The 13941-nt window shown below is 34.8% G+C and overlaps 1 protein-coding gene across 1 annotated transcript in view; it reads right to left on the bottom strand.

The window, feature by feature from the left end:
- Positions 1-13941, bottom strand: part of LOC108754890 (transmembrane and TPR repeat-containing protein 1-like) — a 157443-nt gene that overhangs the window by 28124 nt on the left and 115378 nt on the right. Inside the window, exons 7-9 of the mRNA XM_018497547.1 lie at positions 6788-6977; positions 543-664; positions 297-461 (exon numbers count right to left, since the gene is read on the bottom strand). Of these exons, the coding sequence (XP_018353049.1) occupies positions 297-461; positions 543-664; positions 6788-6977 (477 nt within the window). The remainder of the gene's footprint in view (positions 1-296; positions 462-542; positions 665-6787; positions 6978-13941) is intronic.

Genomic DNA, 13941 nt, shown 5'->3' with positions numbered 1-13941 from the left:
TATATACTGTATATATATATATATATATATTGTACATACACACACGCGCACACGCGCGCGCGCTGGCACGATGCCAATCTCCTTGTTTAAGTCAAAACTAGACACTCCCCGTAAATATCTACGATGTCTTCGCGTGACAAAATCATTTTTGTCGTAATTGCGAGGCTGTGATTGCGTGCAATGTACGAACGATTATTTATGTTTGCTATTAGCACGAGGACTTTATTCAAAGCAAGGAAGTTTCTCTTCTCGAACGGTTAATAAAACATGAGACACGTAAATCTGTTGTCACGTACTTGATTAAAGTTTCTCTAGATGTCCAATCGTTATTCCGAAGAACCGTCCTGAAACATCCTAAAACGAATAGGAGAACTACGCCTGTAGTGATCCAGCTTTTCCGTCGTGGTACAGCGGTCCAGCTCACCTGCATGCCGTAGACGACCAAAATAATCCACCCAACACTGTAAAATCACATCGAGAATTTATGCCATCAATATGTTGCAATAATTGTAGAAGTAAAATATAAACCTTCATAAAATTACCTTGGTGTATATAAAACCCGTTCTGCCACGACAAAACCTACAGTGACAAAAAGATTGGATGCAGGTAGGAACGGCAGCACCAGGAACATCCAACCAAGAACAAGAGGCGGATGCCTTTGTTGCTAAAAAAAGAATATAAGACATATTACTTCAGACATTTGTTGATAAATATAGTTTAAATTCTCGTTAAATCCGACGCTACTGCATCGAAATCTCTTCAAGCAAACTGTTACATAAGTTTCTTCATCTTTACCGGATGAGTGTACTCGATTAAAGTTTATGTTATACTTAAGTAAGTTGATGTTGCTTTTACGCAACTCGCATACTCGTAAAATTATGTTTAAATGCATTCGCAAGTTTTAAATGTGTAACGAGTAATGATTTAAAACGATCTCGAACTGCCGCTTCTTAATTGACTTATCCAAAAGATAAATTTCAGAGTGTAAAGAAAAGTATACATATAATCGAGGAAATTTTATATAAATAAATAAAATCAAATAACCAAACTAAATCGTTACATAAAAGGATAATTTAAAATGATATTTTAACTTTGCGAAAGAAAATATTTTCACATTTGCTAGAAAGAGTATAAAAATACTGCGACAAGTGGCAGTTTTTTATGTTTCGTTAAGAAATGAAGAAAGAAATGAAGCTTTTTCAACGATTTTATTTTTCTCCTATTATTTCTGTTATAGAATATTATTTCATCTAAATAGTTTTCATCTAGTATCGTGATAAATTAAACTATACAAATGTACTCGCAAATGCAGATTAAATTACATGTAAATTATAAAAGAAAATAGCTGTCGACTTTCAAATTAATTCACATAAAGAGAGCCGCACAAATATATCCAGACATTCGCTTAAATTACATAAAAAATAACGCTTGAAATTCGTGGAAAAAAAGATTACTGCAACTTTAAACAGTCGGATTGCTACTTATTACAATATATTTTTATGATATGAGCAAAAATAACAACTGCTAAAGCAGCATAAAAAAAGTTTGTGTGATAATTTTGTTTTAGCAAATTGATCTTGTTTTAGTTTGATTTTTAGTCAATTCTTAGCCATTATTTTGTCGACCATTACGACACGTAAAAATAACAAAACGTTTTAAAACGGAAAAAAATCGCTTACTTTTCTGTATTAAGAATTCAAACTAGTACAGCAATATCCGCTTATTAAGTTACAGAATAAATGTTTAATACACCATCTGATTCCACAGTGATCAATACTGCAGATGCTGAATGGTCATATACGAAATTATTGCATAAATCGGAATATCAGAAACATATATCGCGCCTAAACTGCAGATTACCTCGGGAGAGAAGCATGTTTACGAGACAAATGGAATGCTTCATAAACCTACGATATCGCACGACATGCACGGATCGTTATCCCACGACCATATGAAGAGAATACCGGACTGCGACATGCATCTTCACAGGTATATGCATAGTATATTGCACTTTTGTGTAACAGAAGGTAAAAAGACAGGAAACGGTATATCAAAATGGAAACACATAAAATGGACAGACGCAGATTCATCCACAGCTTATGCATCTCATGCCTCTCATGCCACAGAACGTATGAATTCAAGATAAGGACGAGAGAAAGAAAAATATAAGAAACTTTATATTTCGAAAAATTATTCGAAACCTGAAACAAAACGTGAAAGATAGATACGATCATTTTCACATGCAGCCATCAGAGAGGAAATTTCACGAATATTTTGTGACAAAATTGGGCTCAATATTCTAAGTCTAGACAACGAGAAAAATAGCAGTCTAATTTGTTGGGAACGAGGATATAAAAATAAAACGAGGATATGAGCATCAATTTGAAAATCGATAACATTTTGCTTCTAATAAATAGGTTTATTATCTTGATTAAAACACAAAAACAACGGATTTGACGGATTTTATACTTGAACACTTTCGACTGATTTACATCATGAAAAAAATATGATATATGGAAATAAATAAATAAAACGGGTATACAGGAATAAAAAATATACGAATAAAAATAAACATTTTAACATCAATGGAGTTCAACGCTTTACTATCTGTTTCACATCACGATGAAAACGATGAGAAAAGTTAGGAAAAAAAAGGAACATGTTAATAACAAAAATTTCCATGAGCGTCTCCGCGAAAGCTGTGAAGATGGATATTGAGCATTGTCACTAGAGAGATCAAAGTGTTGCCGCCAACAATGCGATGTCATTCTCGTCGAGTTTATCTGATGAAAAAGGGAGCAAGCATACAAATAATTTGCGTTGCCATTAGTTGATGATGGATCGGCCACAGTTAAAATGAAAATTGAACACAACTATAACATTCTAGGAAGAACTCATCTTGTAATAGATAATATGATGCAACATCAACGGAGATTGAGATGGGTTTTAGTGGAATTAAAAATCATCCACTAGAGCCGATATACTATCAGCCTATACATCGCTATTTCGCGCGCACTCAAAATGGGAAATCAGAAAGTCCTTCAGTATTAGCAGATATATCAATATTCAGCTAATACTTCAATCAATTCGCAAACATTCGATAAATGAACGTTGACGGAAAGTCAGAATTAAAATAAAAAAAAATTAAGAAATTACTATCAATATTACAAATACAGCGACTTTAATTAACAATAAACGTGAATGTTTCAGGATTGTATCGTCAGATGATCTTCGTGAAGAAAATATTATATAAAAACCACAAAAACAAACTGATGAGACGTCACTGAAGAAAAGTCATTGATACAATACATTTACAGAAGTGATCGATATTGACGATCGCAGTGCAAAAATATAAAACATTAAAATATTATAAGTTCAGAAATAGTAGAATTAGAATTAATTATTAAGGACAATTTGGAAAATGAGAGAAATTTATTAATAACGCTGGGATGAAAAAAAATTGAGAACAATTATTTCCAATGCATGTGAATTCCATAACACAGCCAGCATAAAAAGAATAATAAACCTGACTAACGCAACTATCATAGCCGTCATAGCAAGTGTCATACATAAAAAATAGGAAAAAAAAATGAACGTAAAGTGACACGAAAAGTGACACGAAGGATGATACATCATAACCGCAACAGAATAATTTAAATGTTTGAAAGAAAGACAAGCAATTACTCGCATGCTGTTGTCGACAGAAAAAACCAACTTCACAAAATGCGAAATGCATGTCTAAAGTTATGGAAGAGGTAACGTCATTCAACTCATGTACGGAACACGAACGTATTAGCGATATTATAAAAGAAAGTTGGAAAGTTTCTTCGAGCGTCGCGATGTCAGTGAAGACAATGTCTTCCAGTTTAAAAAGTTTAAAACAAATTTCAAGATAAATTAATGTGAGATTTAGTGACATAATTCTTATGCAAAATCACAGACAAAAATAAAAAATTTAAATAATCTTTAAAAAAAAACAAGGAAATTATTGCAAACTTATAAAAATCAGTCATTTTCGCGATTTTTAATAATCTTAGAAATGTATGACAAGATGTACAAAGTTAATTTTGTATAAAAGAATTCAATGTCTAATTTAGGTTGTGAGGCGCGCATTATAAACAAAAATAGATTTGCATAGAAAAATAACTTTGCAAATGTTAGAAATATATAACTATATCAGCAAAAAAAAACGAGTACTAGCGTTATCAAAGACGAACATCAAAGTGGCGTAACAACGGCAGCATCGTTATCCAATTCACGTGCAGAAGCATAGATAGAACACGAATATAATACAAATCTTCAGTGAGAATCCATAGAAACGGCATTCTCCAATAAAGTAAAAGACCGAATAGAACAAAATAAAAATAATATTAGTAACAGTGAAGAAGTCACAAATACTACGGTATTCGTAGTTGCAGTATCTCAAAATGATATCGAAAACATAAACAAATAAAACATAAATAAATAAAAATGAAAAATATCGCCAACGTCCAATTGGAACGTTGAAGCATGAATAGATAATACATTTTCTTGAAAAATCGAACGAAATAAATGCACGGGTATCGAGTGCATCATTAGTATCTGTCGATAATCTCTCTCAAAAGCGGAAAGATAATTTTAGATAAAATCCCAGGTAACACGCATTGTCTAGAAGATGTCCTTATGATGTCTTTCGGATGTCTTTTAGACATGTTCCATTTTTATGACATTTTTTAGATATGTTTGTGTTTAAAAATTAGAAATTTTTAAGAAAAATATATTATACAGATTATTAAAGTTGAAGGATAATAAGAAGCAAAAAATATGATAATATGGAGGAAAGATCTGTAGCAAAGAAGCTGCAGCATTAGCGAAAATGAATTTGCAAAAAATATGTAAATGGACAAAAGAATACAAGCTGATAATAATAATAAATTAAGATAATAGTGAATAAGATTTTTTGCATCAATCTTCTTTCAAATAATTAAAGAATGTACATACTATATGCATAATAAAGTATTTATCAATTAAAATTATTTTAATAGTTCTATTTTTAAAAAATTTTTATATTATTATTGAATCATAGATTATTTTAATAAACGTCATATCATTATTTTGACGTTAAAATGTCGACAAATAATGTTAGGTTGTTTAATGAGTAGATATATATACACATAACGTTACCGATCGATATTAAAAATATAATTCTGACATGTAAAAGCAAACATTATTATTAATATTCAAAAACGATTACTTAATTAAATAAAATGAAATTTGTATAATAAAAAAGGACTAAGAGCAACAGCAAGTTCTTAATTGCTACTACATCCTTACAATTAAAAACAGACATTTCATCGACTAGGTCGTTCTTAATGCTGTTGGTAAAATTATAAATAATTATGTCCTAAGCACGGAAAATGTTTCTTCTAATTAAAAACATTTAAATAAAAGTCACATGTCTAAATTCTACTAATTAATACCAAAATTATAAAAGAATATGTACTAATAATGGATAAAGTATTATTATTTTAAAATTTACTAACAATTTACTAAAAATAACTTATTTAATGTGATGTGTGACATGTGATTTATATTACAAATATGATTTACATTACAAATCTATTAGACAAAATCTTAGGAAAACATTATCCGACTTTCTACATAAAATATAATTTCTCTAAAACAAATATTGAAAAGTTAACGTTCTCTCTCTCTCTCTCTCTCTCTCTCTCTCTCTCTCTCTCTCTCTCTCTCTCTCTCTCATGTTGGGATAAGAAAAAATATAATTTATATAAGTTTTGAGACACATTTACGAAATCTAACTGCACTAATAAATACCCACGAGAGAAAGCAATTATATTTGTAAAAAGATTTTTCCCTTCACGCATAAATGCGCTATATGCATAAGAATAAGGATGACCTCGTTTGAGAAGAAGACATCTGTTTCCACTTCGTGCCTGCGAAGAGCTAGGTAACCGCCGGCGGTTAGTCAAGCGTGTGAGATGACATTAAAAGCACAGATATGACCTCTTTGAGGAAAAGTGACCATCGACGTACAGACAGCGAACCTTAAAGAGGTCATTATGCTGAAGGCTCAACGACCGTCACGGATAATCCAAAAGACACAGAGGACAAAAGTAGTTTACGAGATACGCGCGTTATCGTTTGACTTGGAACTATTATGTCATGTAGTTACTACGAAACTTCTTTTATGACTCTCGAGCCAAGCACAATTTCATCACTGTAGACAATAGCCGACAGGTACTCGAGTACTACGTTTTTATGCTAGGTCAACGGTTGAAACATTTAACGGCAGAATGACGTTTCGTAGAGGATAACTGATGATCATTTCACTTTATGATCTCGTAAGGTGACCGATAACATCGGCAAATCAACGATACCGGCCTCGTGAAAAGAATACTTTCTTTACGCGCCGATTCGATAAATGTAAATTTCAGTAAGTCCGGATCTGCAATAGGTGTTTTAAGCCTTAAGCCGTAAGAAATTGATCAATTCCGTTCGAATGCGAGGAGAATAATCGATTGCGATTCGTCCATTTCTTTCCACGGATTAAGGCTTAAAAATTTATTGCAGATCCAGGCTAAGTCTCTTTACTACTCTCTACTACTCTACTAAAGCTTACCTATATTAATATTATACCGCAAAGAAAATATAATAAACGATTTTTCCAACGCTTGAAGAAATATTTGTGCATTACTCGCAATTCACATGTAAATATTTCGTTTAATTGTAATATAATAATATAATAATATTTAATTGTAATCTGCGATTATTAAATTTTACTCACCTCGAAATCCGTAAAGGCTTTGTACGTGAGAACCAGACAACCGCCGAAGAATATACAGGTGGCGAGATTTCTGGTATCCGTAAAAGACGTAACCAAAGGAACAGATCCCATTTGCCAATCATGCGAGAGAATAGCCGGACACAGCAGCAACCAACAATTCAATGCTGCCAAGTAGCAAAAAGTCAACAATCTGAAACAATAACAATCAACAATAACCATTATCATTAGATCATAGTAGTACAGTAGCATTTTAATTGATAATAAGTATACTTGATATTTTATAATTATAACCCTTCGAAGCTCACGGTAGATCTTTTGAATTCATTCAATTATAAATTTCTTTGTAAAAAATGTCGAACGGTTCAATTTCGTTGTCACTTTATATTACATCCGCAAATTTGGATTCATATTAAATTATTCTTATTAAAATATACGTAATATTTATTCTTTTTTACACAAGTTATGTTATTTTGGTTCCTTAAAATTAATTAATGTTTTTGAATCAACAGAAATTAAATGAACCTTACAGACTCAGTGTCGGTAACTGCGTTAAAGATTGTGATGTCAATTTCGGAGGATTAGTATGCTATATCCGATTTCGTTCTGAAATAAATTGTCACGTTCATTTGAAGTTGACGAACGAGTTCGTCTTTTTTTCCAAAGAAAATTGGCTGCTCGATTGTCGCGATGAAGGCAAGTTTTCGCGATCGGTATTGTCCTCTTGGCACGAGGTGAAGAGCTCGGTCAATGAGGCCTGTGGAGTGGTACCCTCCAGTTGCTGACATGGAGGTTCCATTTTCTCACTATCAGCATCTACCGATATAATCGCCCATATAATGTCCTCCCCTAGTATCTCTACGGCAAGCGTCTGTACGATCTTCGACGAGGATATTCTCGGCGTATCGTCGCGCTTCTCGGGACGGCTTACTCGGCAAGTCTATTGTTTCCTGAACAAGCCCACGCACACTACGGACCGCATAACGCGCCGGTAAATATTCACCCGCGCCGTTGTGAGTGTTAATTCCAATGGCTCATGAGCCCTTCTAATTGTCCCTGGCGCCAGATGCGGCGACACCCACAGCATCGGCTTTATTCGCCGGGTAGCCGAAAAGTGAATAAGTAACAACGGGACACGAGACGTAAGAGATTTTAAGCCCGTTCTCCTAATAAATTACATTACGGTTGATGCAAAAGCATGAATTTATCTGTGTGTAAAGATAAGAGAGACATCAGAAATTACGATGGAAATACGATGAAGATTTATACGAGTAACGGAGTGCGCTATTACATCGCGATCGTTATATATCGTCGTAGGTTAAATAAATTTTCTTTGCTAGTCATTTTTGATAACATATATTCCGCCAGTAATATGACTTTTTAATGTATTGTAAAAAACGAATCACTGTTTCTCCTGAATGGTACATCAAAACGCACTGAGAGCTGGCATTAAAATTTAAATATAGAGAGACTCTCTAATTGCTCTCTCGGCCATAGAAAAATCTACATTCTGTGCAGCAATTGTTCTAAATGTTCCACGATTAACGACATTTATCCCTTTGTTATTTCGTGCTTGAGCACGTATATTGTTACTGCTACTTGCTAATTAATATCCATCTCTTGGACAGTCGGGAAGTGAAAAACGCAATGTAACTCGGAAAAAAAGCGGAGACAATAATGTATCTCGGCTCCAGAGCCGTCCTTTTTCTGCATAATTTTTCTTGTCGCCGGTTATCTATATTTTCATTTTGTTGAAATGATTGATGAAAGCTTTTGCATCATGATTTCGCGAGACACGAGAATTGGGAGTTTCTGATGCAGGAATAAGGGGCGATCTGAAACGTCAAAATAATAATTTGTGGCATATGTCAAGCGCGATGCACGTACTGCTATATGAAAGAGCAGGATTTTCCCGAGAAAACGGTCGCACAGAGAGTGACATATTCCCGCACGTCCACTCTTTTTGGAAATTGCAGGTATTACAGAGATTGCTATAAATCTAGGAAGGATATTCTCAGATTTGTGGACTTTCATGGACTTCCATAGACTCGTCCAAACAAATATCCGCTTTTCAGAAGTAGACCTCCATCACGTAGTTCGCTAGTTGATGATAGATGATAATAATAGTAGCAATAATAATAGCCAGAGATCGATTCTATTCTATTTTTTTTTTTTTAACATATACAAGGTGTACACAGATCTAACATCACCTGCTAATAGCGGATTCCTGAAGTCATTTTGAGGCAAAAATTTAATATTATAATGTCCAGGCTAAATATTTGTTTAACATAATAAATATCAAGAATTAGAAATGTCAGTAATTTTATTTTCGCCTACATAATAATATTTATATTGATATTAATTTAACAAGAGCAACTATTAGCTTTTACTTTTAGCACTTTGCGTTATACCATACTTGAACGCGCAAACTTAGACGGCACAATTTGTTGACTTTAAATAATTCAAAAAATATTACAACCTCGACATTTTGATATTAAAATTTTAGTCTCAAAATAACTTCAGGAATATGCCATTGGCAGGTGGTGCGTTAGGTCTGTAAACATCCTGTAGAGCAATAAATGAATAAATTATAAAAAAATGAAAAAAATAGTAAAAAGATACTTGTTTCTTCTATTTTGTACAATATATGTTTGTTTATCTTAACTTGTATAAATTATTAAAATTATTTAATCTCTTTACTTTTGTTCATTAATTTAACATTTATTATCGCCCACATATTTCTTGTTTATTAATGAAAATATATTAAATTAGAAATATTAAACAATAATAATATTAAACAATAATAAACGATTAGAAATATTACATATTAAATTTTTATATTTAATATACAGAAAAATTAATCAATTGGTTCAATTAAGACCATTTCATTAAGATGGTTCGCGCCAGACATCGTTTCTTGTTGGTCTTACGATCGTTTGTCAAGCCAGCGAACTTCAGAAAAAGCTTTCCTTTGAAGCCGTCATTCGCGTAGAAACGCGATGTCATTAGCTTTTAATCGGAGCGTTCCATCAATTTACCCTCTCTTTCATTCAGCCGTCTTCTTTTTCCTCCATACCTTCGTGATATGGGTATCGATTCTGTCGATGTTCATAAGCGGTAAACTTTTCCGTCCGTATATTCTTACGGTTCAGATATTGTCGGCTTCCAAATTACTCGTATTATGTCAATCACAGCGAATTCTGTATCTCATACACGAAAAGAAGAGAAAACTAATGCCCGGATTAATATAAAAATTATTCATGAGGCGCCAGTAATATTATACTTGTCATCCTTTATTAACATTCGCTCAGAATATGTTCGAACCGAAGATGACAATTTTGAAAGCGCTTCGGAACGATCAATCATGGTTGAGAAATTCATGAAACCAGATGCAAGGTGGAAACTTTAATCGACGCTCGCGTGATAAGTTCTTCGCACCATCGTCCGTTCGTTTCGTCATCGTCGGCACGTAAGAACTTTGATCTCCCGTACATGCTTTTGAATTCAGATGAAAGCAATTTCCCTCGATTACCAGGCGGAGGTGCAAGATAGGCTACGATCGATTCGCACGTGTTCCTAAGCATTCACTTGGCGATTTCGAAGCGAGATTTATTGCATGCATAATCACGCAGCTTCTAAGCACGCAAACTGGTATCATTTTTCTATGTCAAATTTTTCAGATAGTCACCGCATTTGCATAAACGCAATTTCCAAGCGCGAAGTCATGCATCACATAATTAAAAACACGTGCATACCTTTAACAATTTGTTAGTAATGTTTTTCACACTACGTCAATTGAAATGTAAAACATTTAAATTGAAATGGAAATACACGCTTTTTGTATATCTTCTTTTACCGTTACAAATCCTTCTGATGCCAAATTTTCAAGAAATAAATTTAGACGCTACAGAGTAATAAATTATCAATCTTCTCGCGAGACAGCGCATTTTGTTTCGAGACAGCTCGTATTGCGTGAATAATCGTGACGGTCGCTGTAAATCGTTATAACCGAGAGAAATAAATTGCGCGTCTCTGAGTTGTGTTACATCGTTTCTATCATAAATTATCTTTTATATGATCAATAATTTTTCGCCGCATTTTTTTTTTTTGCCACGTCCTTTTTTTTTCTCTGCTGCAAAAGCGTGACACTGAATAATCTAATTTCCAGGTTATCTCGTTATTCTCATCAAAGGATCTCGAAAAAGTAGAGGCGATCGACGTTGTTGCGTACGAAGCGATTGACCGGGAAACGACGCGATATCGTGAGAAGAGTGACGGCGCGGGAAGAGGTCTCTGTAATAGAGGTTTATTGGCAATTAATCTTGCGAGCCGGATGTGCCCGCTTCGTCGGGCACGATACACTTCCGTCTCAGCGAGCGACCGGTAAACCGAGGAGAGATGTATTGCACCGTTCTATACGGAATCAAACGTACGTCCTCCTCTCCAGCCTGCCTCCCATCGATGCCGAACCTCCGGTGTACGTGCCGTGCGTCTTTGTCAGCCGCGCCGGAAGTGTATTGTTCCCCGAGTACCTCCGGTACCCGCAAGGTGCCCATCAACTTTGATCGAGTGGACCAACATACGTAAGTGACGTTATCTTTTCCGAGTTCCGCGTTGCGTAGTGCCTAAATGTGTTAAACCTAAACTGAAGTGCATCTATTTCATCGCGATATAACGTTAACAAAGCGTTGAGTTGATCGCGCGTTACGTTCATGCGTTTATTATAGTTTAGTATATTATCGTGCTTTCCACGCCCACGTCGAATTATCCAATGCGAGGGTGGTATCCTGAATTACTCTACCCCGCTCCCCCTCCCACCTCTTTCTCTCTCTCTCTCTCTCTTTCTCTGTCTGCACAAGAGTATCGATTTTCTTTAATATTTAATAGTTCGATTCTGTTCTGATGGTGTCACAAAGAGAACAATAGCACGCATCGATGCACTGTTTCCGTGAATAGCAGTAATTCCGTCATCAAATTTAACCTCGATGATCGGATACGCGAGCTGCGATATTGCGGTTTGATTTTCAATCGACGGTTCGTCGATAGAAACGCGCGCCACATGGAATTCGAAAAAAGGTCGCGCTTGCCACTATTTGCTACTGAGCTGCATCTACTACTATTATAGATAATTATTTTTACTGCAAAACGAAAGACTATCAGCACCGTTATTATTTCCATCTAATCAGTTTAATGGTCACTTGCGATGGCCGTAACCATCGGCTCGGGCTGAGAGTCCTCGATCTTTTAATCAAGCAAATTGTTAAGAATTAAAGGCGAAAACAGAAATGGATCGAACCCAGGAATGACATACGTATAGACATCGCATTCAATTCGATCTGCGTTTTCCGCTTAAATGCACTCACCCCTTCGTATTTCCTTTTCGTGGTACTACAGTCATGCCATGTAGACGTTACCCTTCGGAAATCGGATTTTCTTCTTTCGTCGTTAATGGTTCGTATTAGTCCAACTTCGCGTAAGTTGTTTTAATTGAACGTATACGAGTATGAGAGCATCGGAACTCTCCTCCAGACCGTAAAGAAAAGAATAATTCTACGAACGAACGATAACGAACGCCGACACTGCTTAAAGCCGTGTTTCGGATTATAAACGCGAGAAACGTGCCGTGCTCATGCCAGCAAGTTCATAAAAGATTCTTGCTAATTAAGAGCATTCGCTCGAATGGTGTGTGCAAAAGGAATTACATCCATTATTCCATCTCTGTATGTAAAATAAATTTTCCCTGTATATAAAATAAATTTTCTTTGCTTCACACTATTATTTATTCTACTGTTTATTTATTCTACATGTTGCGCTGTTTAATTGCCGCGTCACGACACAATATTTAGTTATGCTTCATTAAATATACTCAAGAACCATATATCTCTCGATTATCCTTTGTACATATATTATACTTCATATAATGTACGTATTGCCAAAGCAACATTCATCAGCTAACGCACTGTGCGCTCAATAGACTATGATCGGATGGAATTGATGTAACACGAAATTGGATTGAAATGCTATTTGCAAGGTAGTATGCAATAGTTATATGCTTTATCGCTCATAAATGATACGTCATAGTAATACCCTACCAAATAATTTAACTTATACGTTACGTGGCTTTTTAACAAAGTTTGTATTTCTTTCGAAATTAATAAGTATATTACACATTAACTTGATTGGATACTAATATAATTAAGTCAATCTACAAGGATAAATTTCACCGCTGTAGTTAAGCTCAATCGCGTACAAACTTTGGCTACGTATGTCCACACATTATTTCTGATGTACTCTCGTAGAGTAGTTTCAAACTTTGTGACGAAGGCCGAGACTGGAGCCATTAATACAGTTTCATGTAATTTACTTGAAAACATTAAGCACTCATCTATCTATCTGTCCGAAATTACTCCAAGCTTTCCGTATTCTATTACAAAGTAGATATTTCACTGAAGATTATACATAAAATATAACCGTAAAAACGTCACACGCTACGGAAACAACACTTGGATATAGCAATCTAATTCGGTTGCTTTCTCAGTTTGATAACTTTCATACGAATAAACACTGTGAACGTTGTGGACAACTTTTTTTTTAATCAAAATGCCAGACATTAAGAAACCAAACAAATATCTTTATTAATAAAAAAAGTTATAAGCAATGAAAAAAGTATCGAAAAATTATTGAAAGGAGAAAAAGGGTACGCCATACTAAAAAGGCATTTAAGCGTTAATATATAATAAGGCATATACATATTTTCAAGTAAAGTGAATTGAAAGAGAGAGAGAAAGAGAGAGAGAGAGAGAGAGAGAGAGAGAGAGAGAGAGAGCAAATTTTTATCCTGTCAAAGAATGCAACCCTGTATCTGTTTCAGTAAATTCTTTCGCACTTCGACTAGAAATAGTGCATTGTCGCGAGCGTAAAAATAAACAGAGAAAAAGCGAACGATAGAAAACAAGTAACAGAAGGTGAGCGAATTAGTAGATAGGTCTCTATAGGTCTCCCGCAGATAATTTGTGTCGTGCAATCCTGACCCAACTATCCAGCTGGAATAGGTAAGGCGTAAGCTACACCTATTTCGCAGTAATTTACTCGACTTCCACCCCTTCTCGAATGAGTAGAGTCGGAAGAGAGAGGGTTGATTGATCGAAGGCAAAGCA

This window comes from Trachymyrmex septentrionalis, unplaced genomic scaffold (genome assembly GCF_001594115.1).
Source record: "Trachymyrmex septentrionalis isolate Tsep2-gDNA-1 unplaced genomic scaffold, Tsep1.0 scaffold81, whole genome shotgun sequence".
Classification (NCBI taxonomy): Eukaryota; Metazoa; Arthropoda; class Insecta; order Hymenoptera; family Formicidae; genus Trachymyrmex; species Trachymyrmex septentrionalis.
This window is presented reverse-complemented; position numbering and strand designations above follow the sequence as displayed.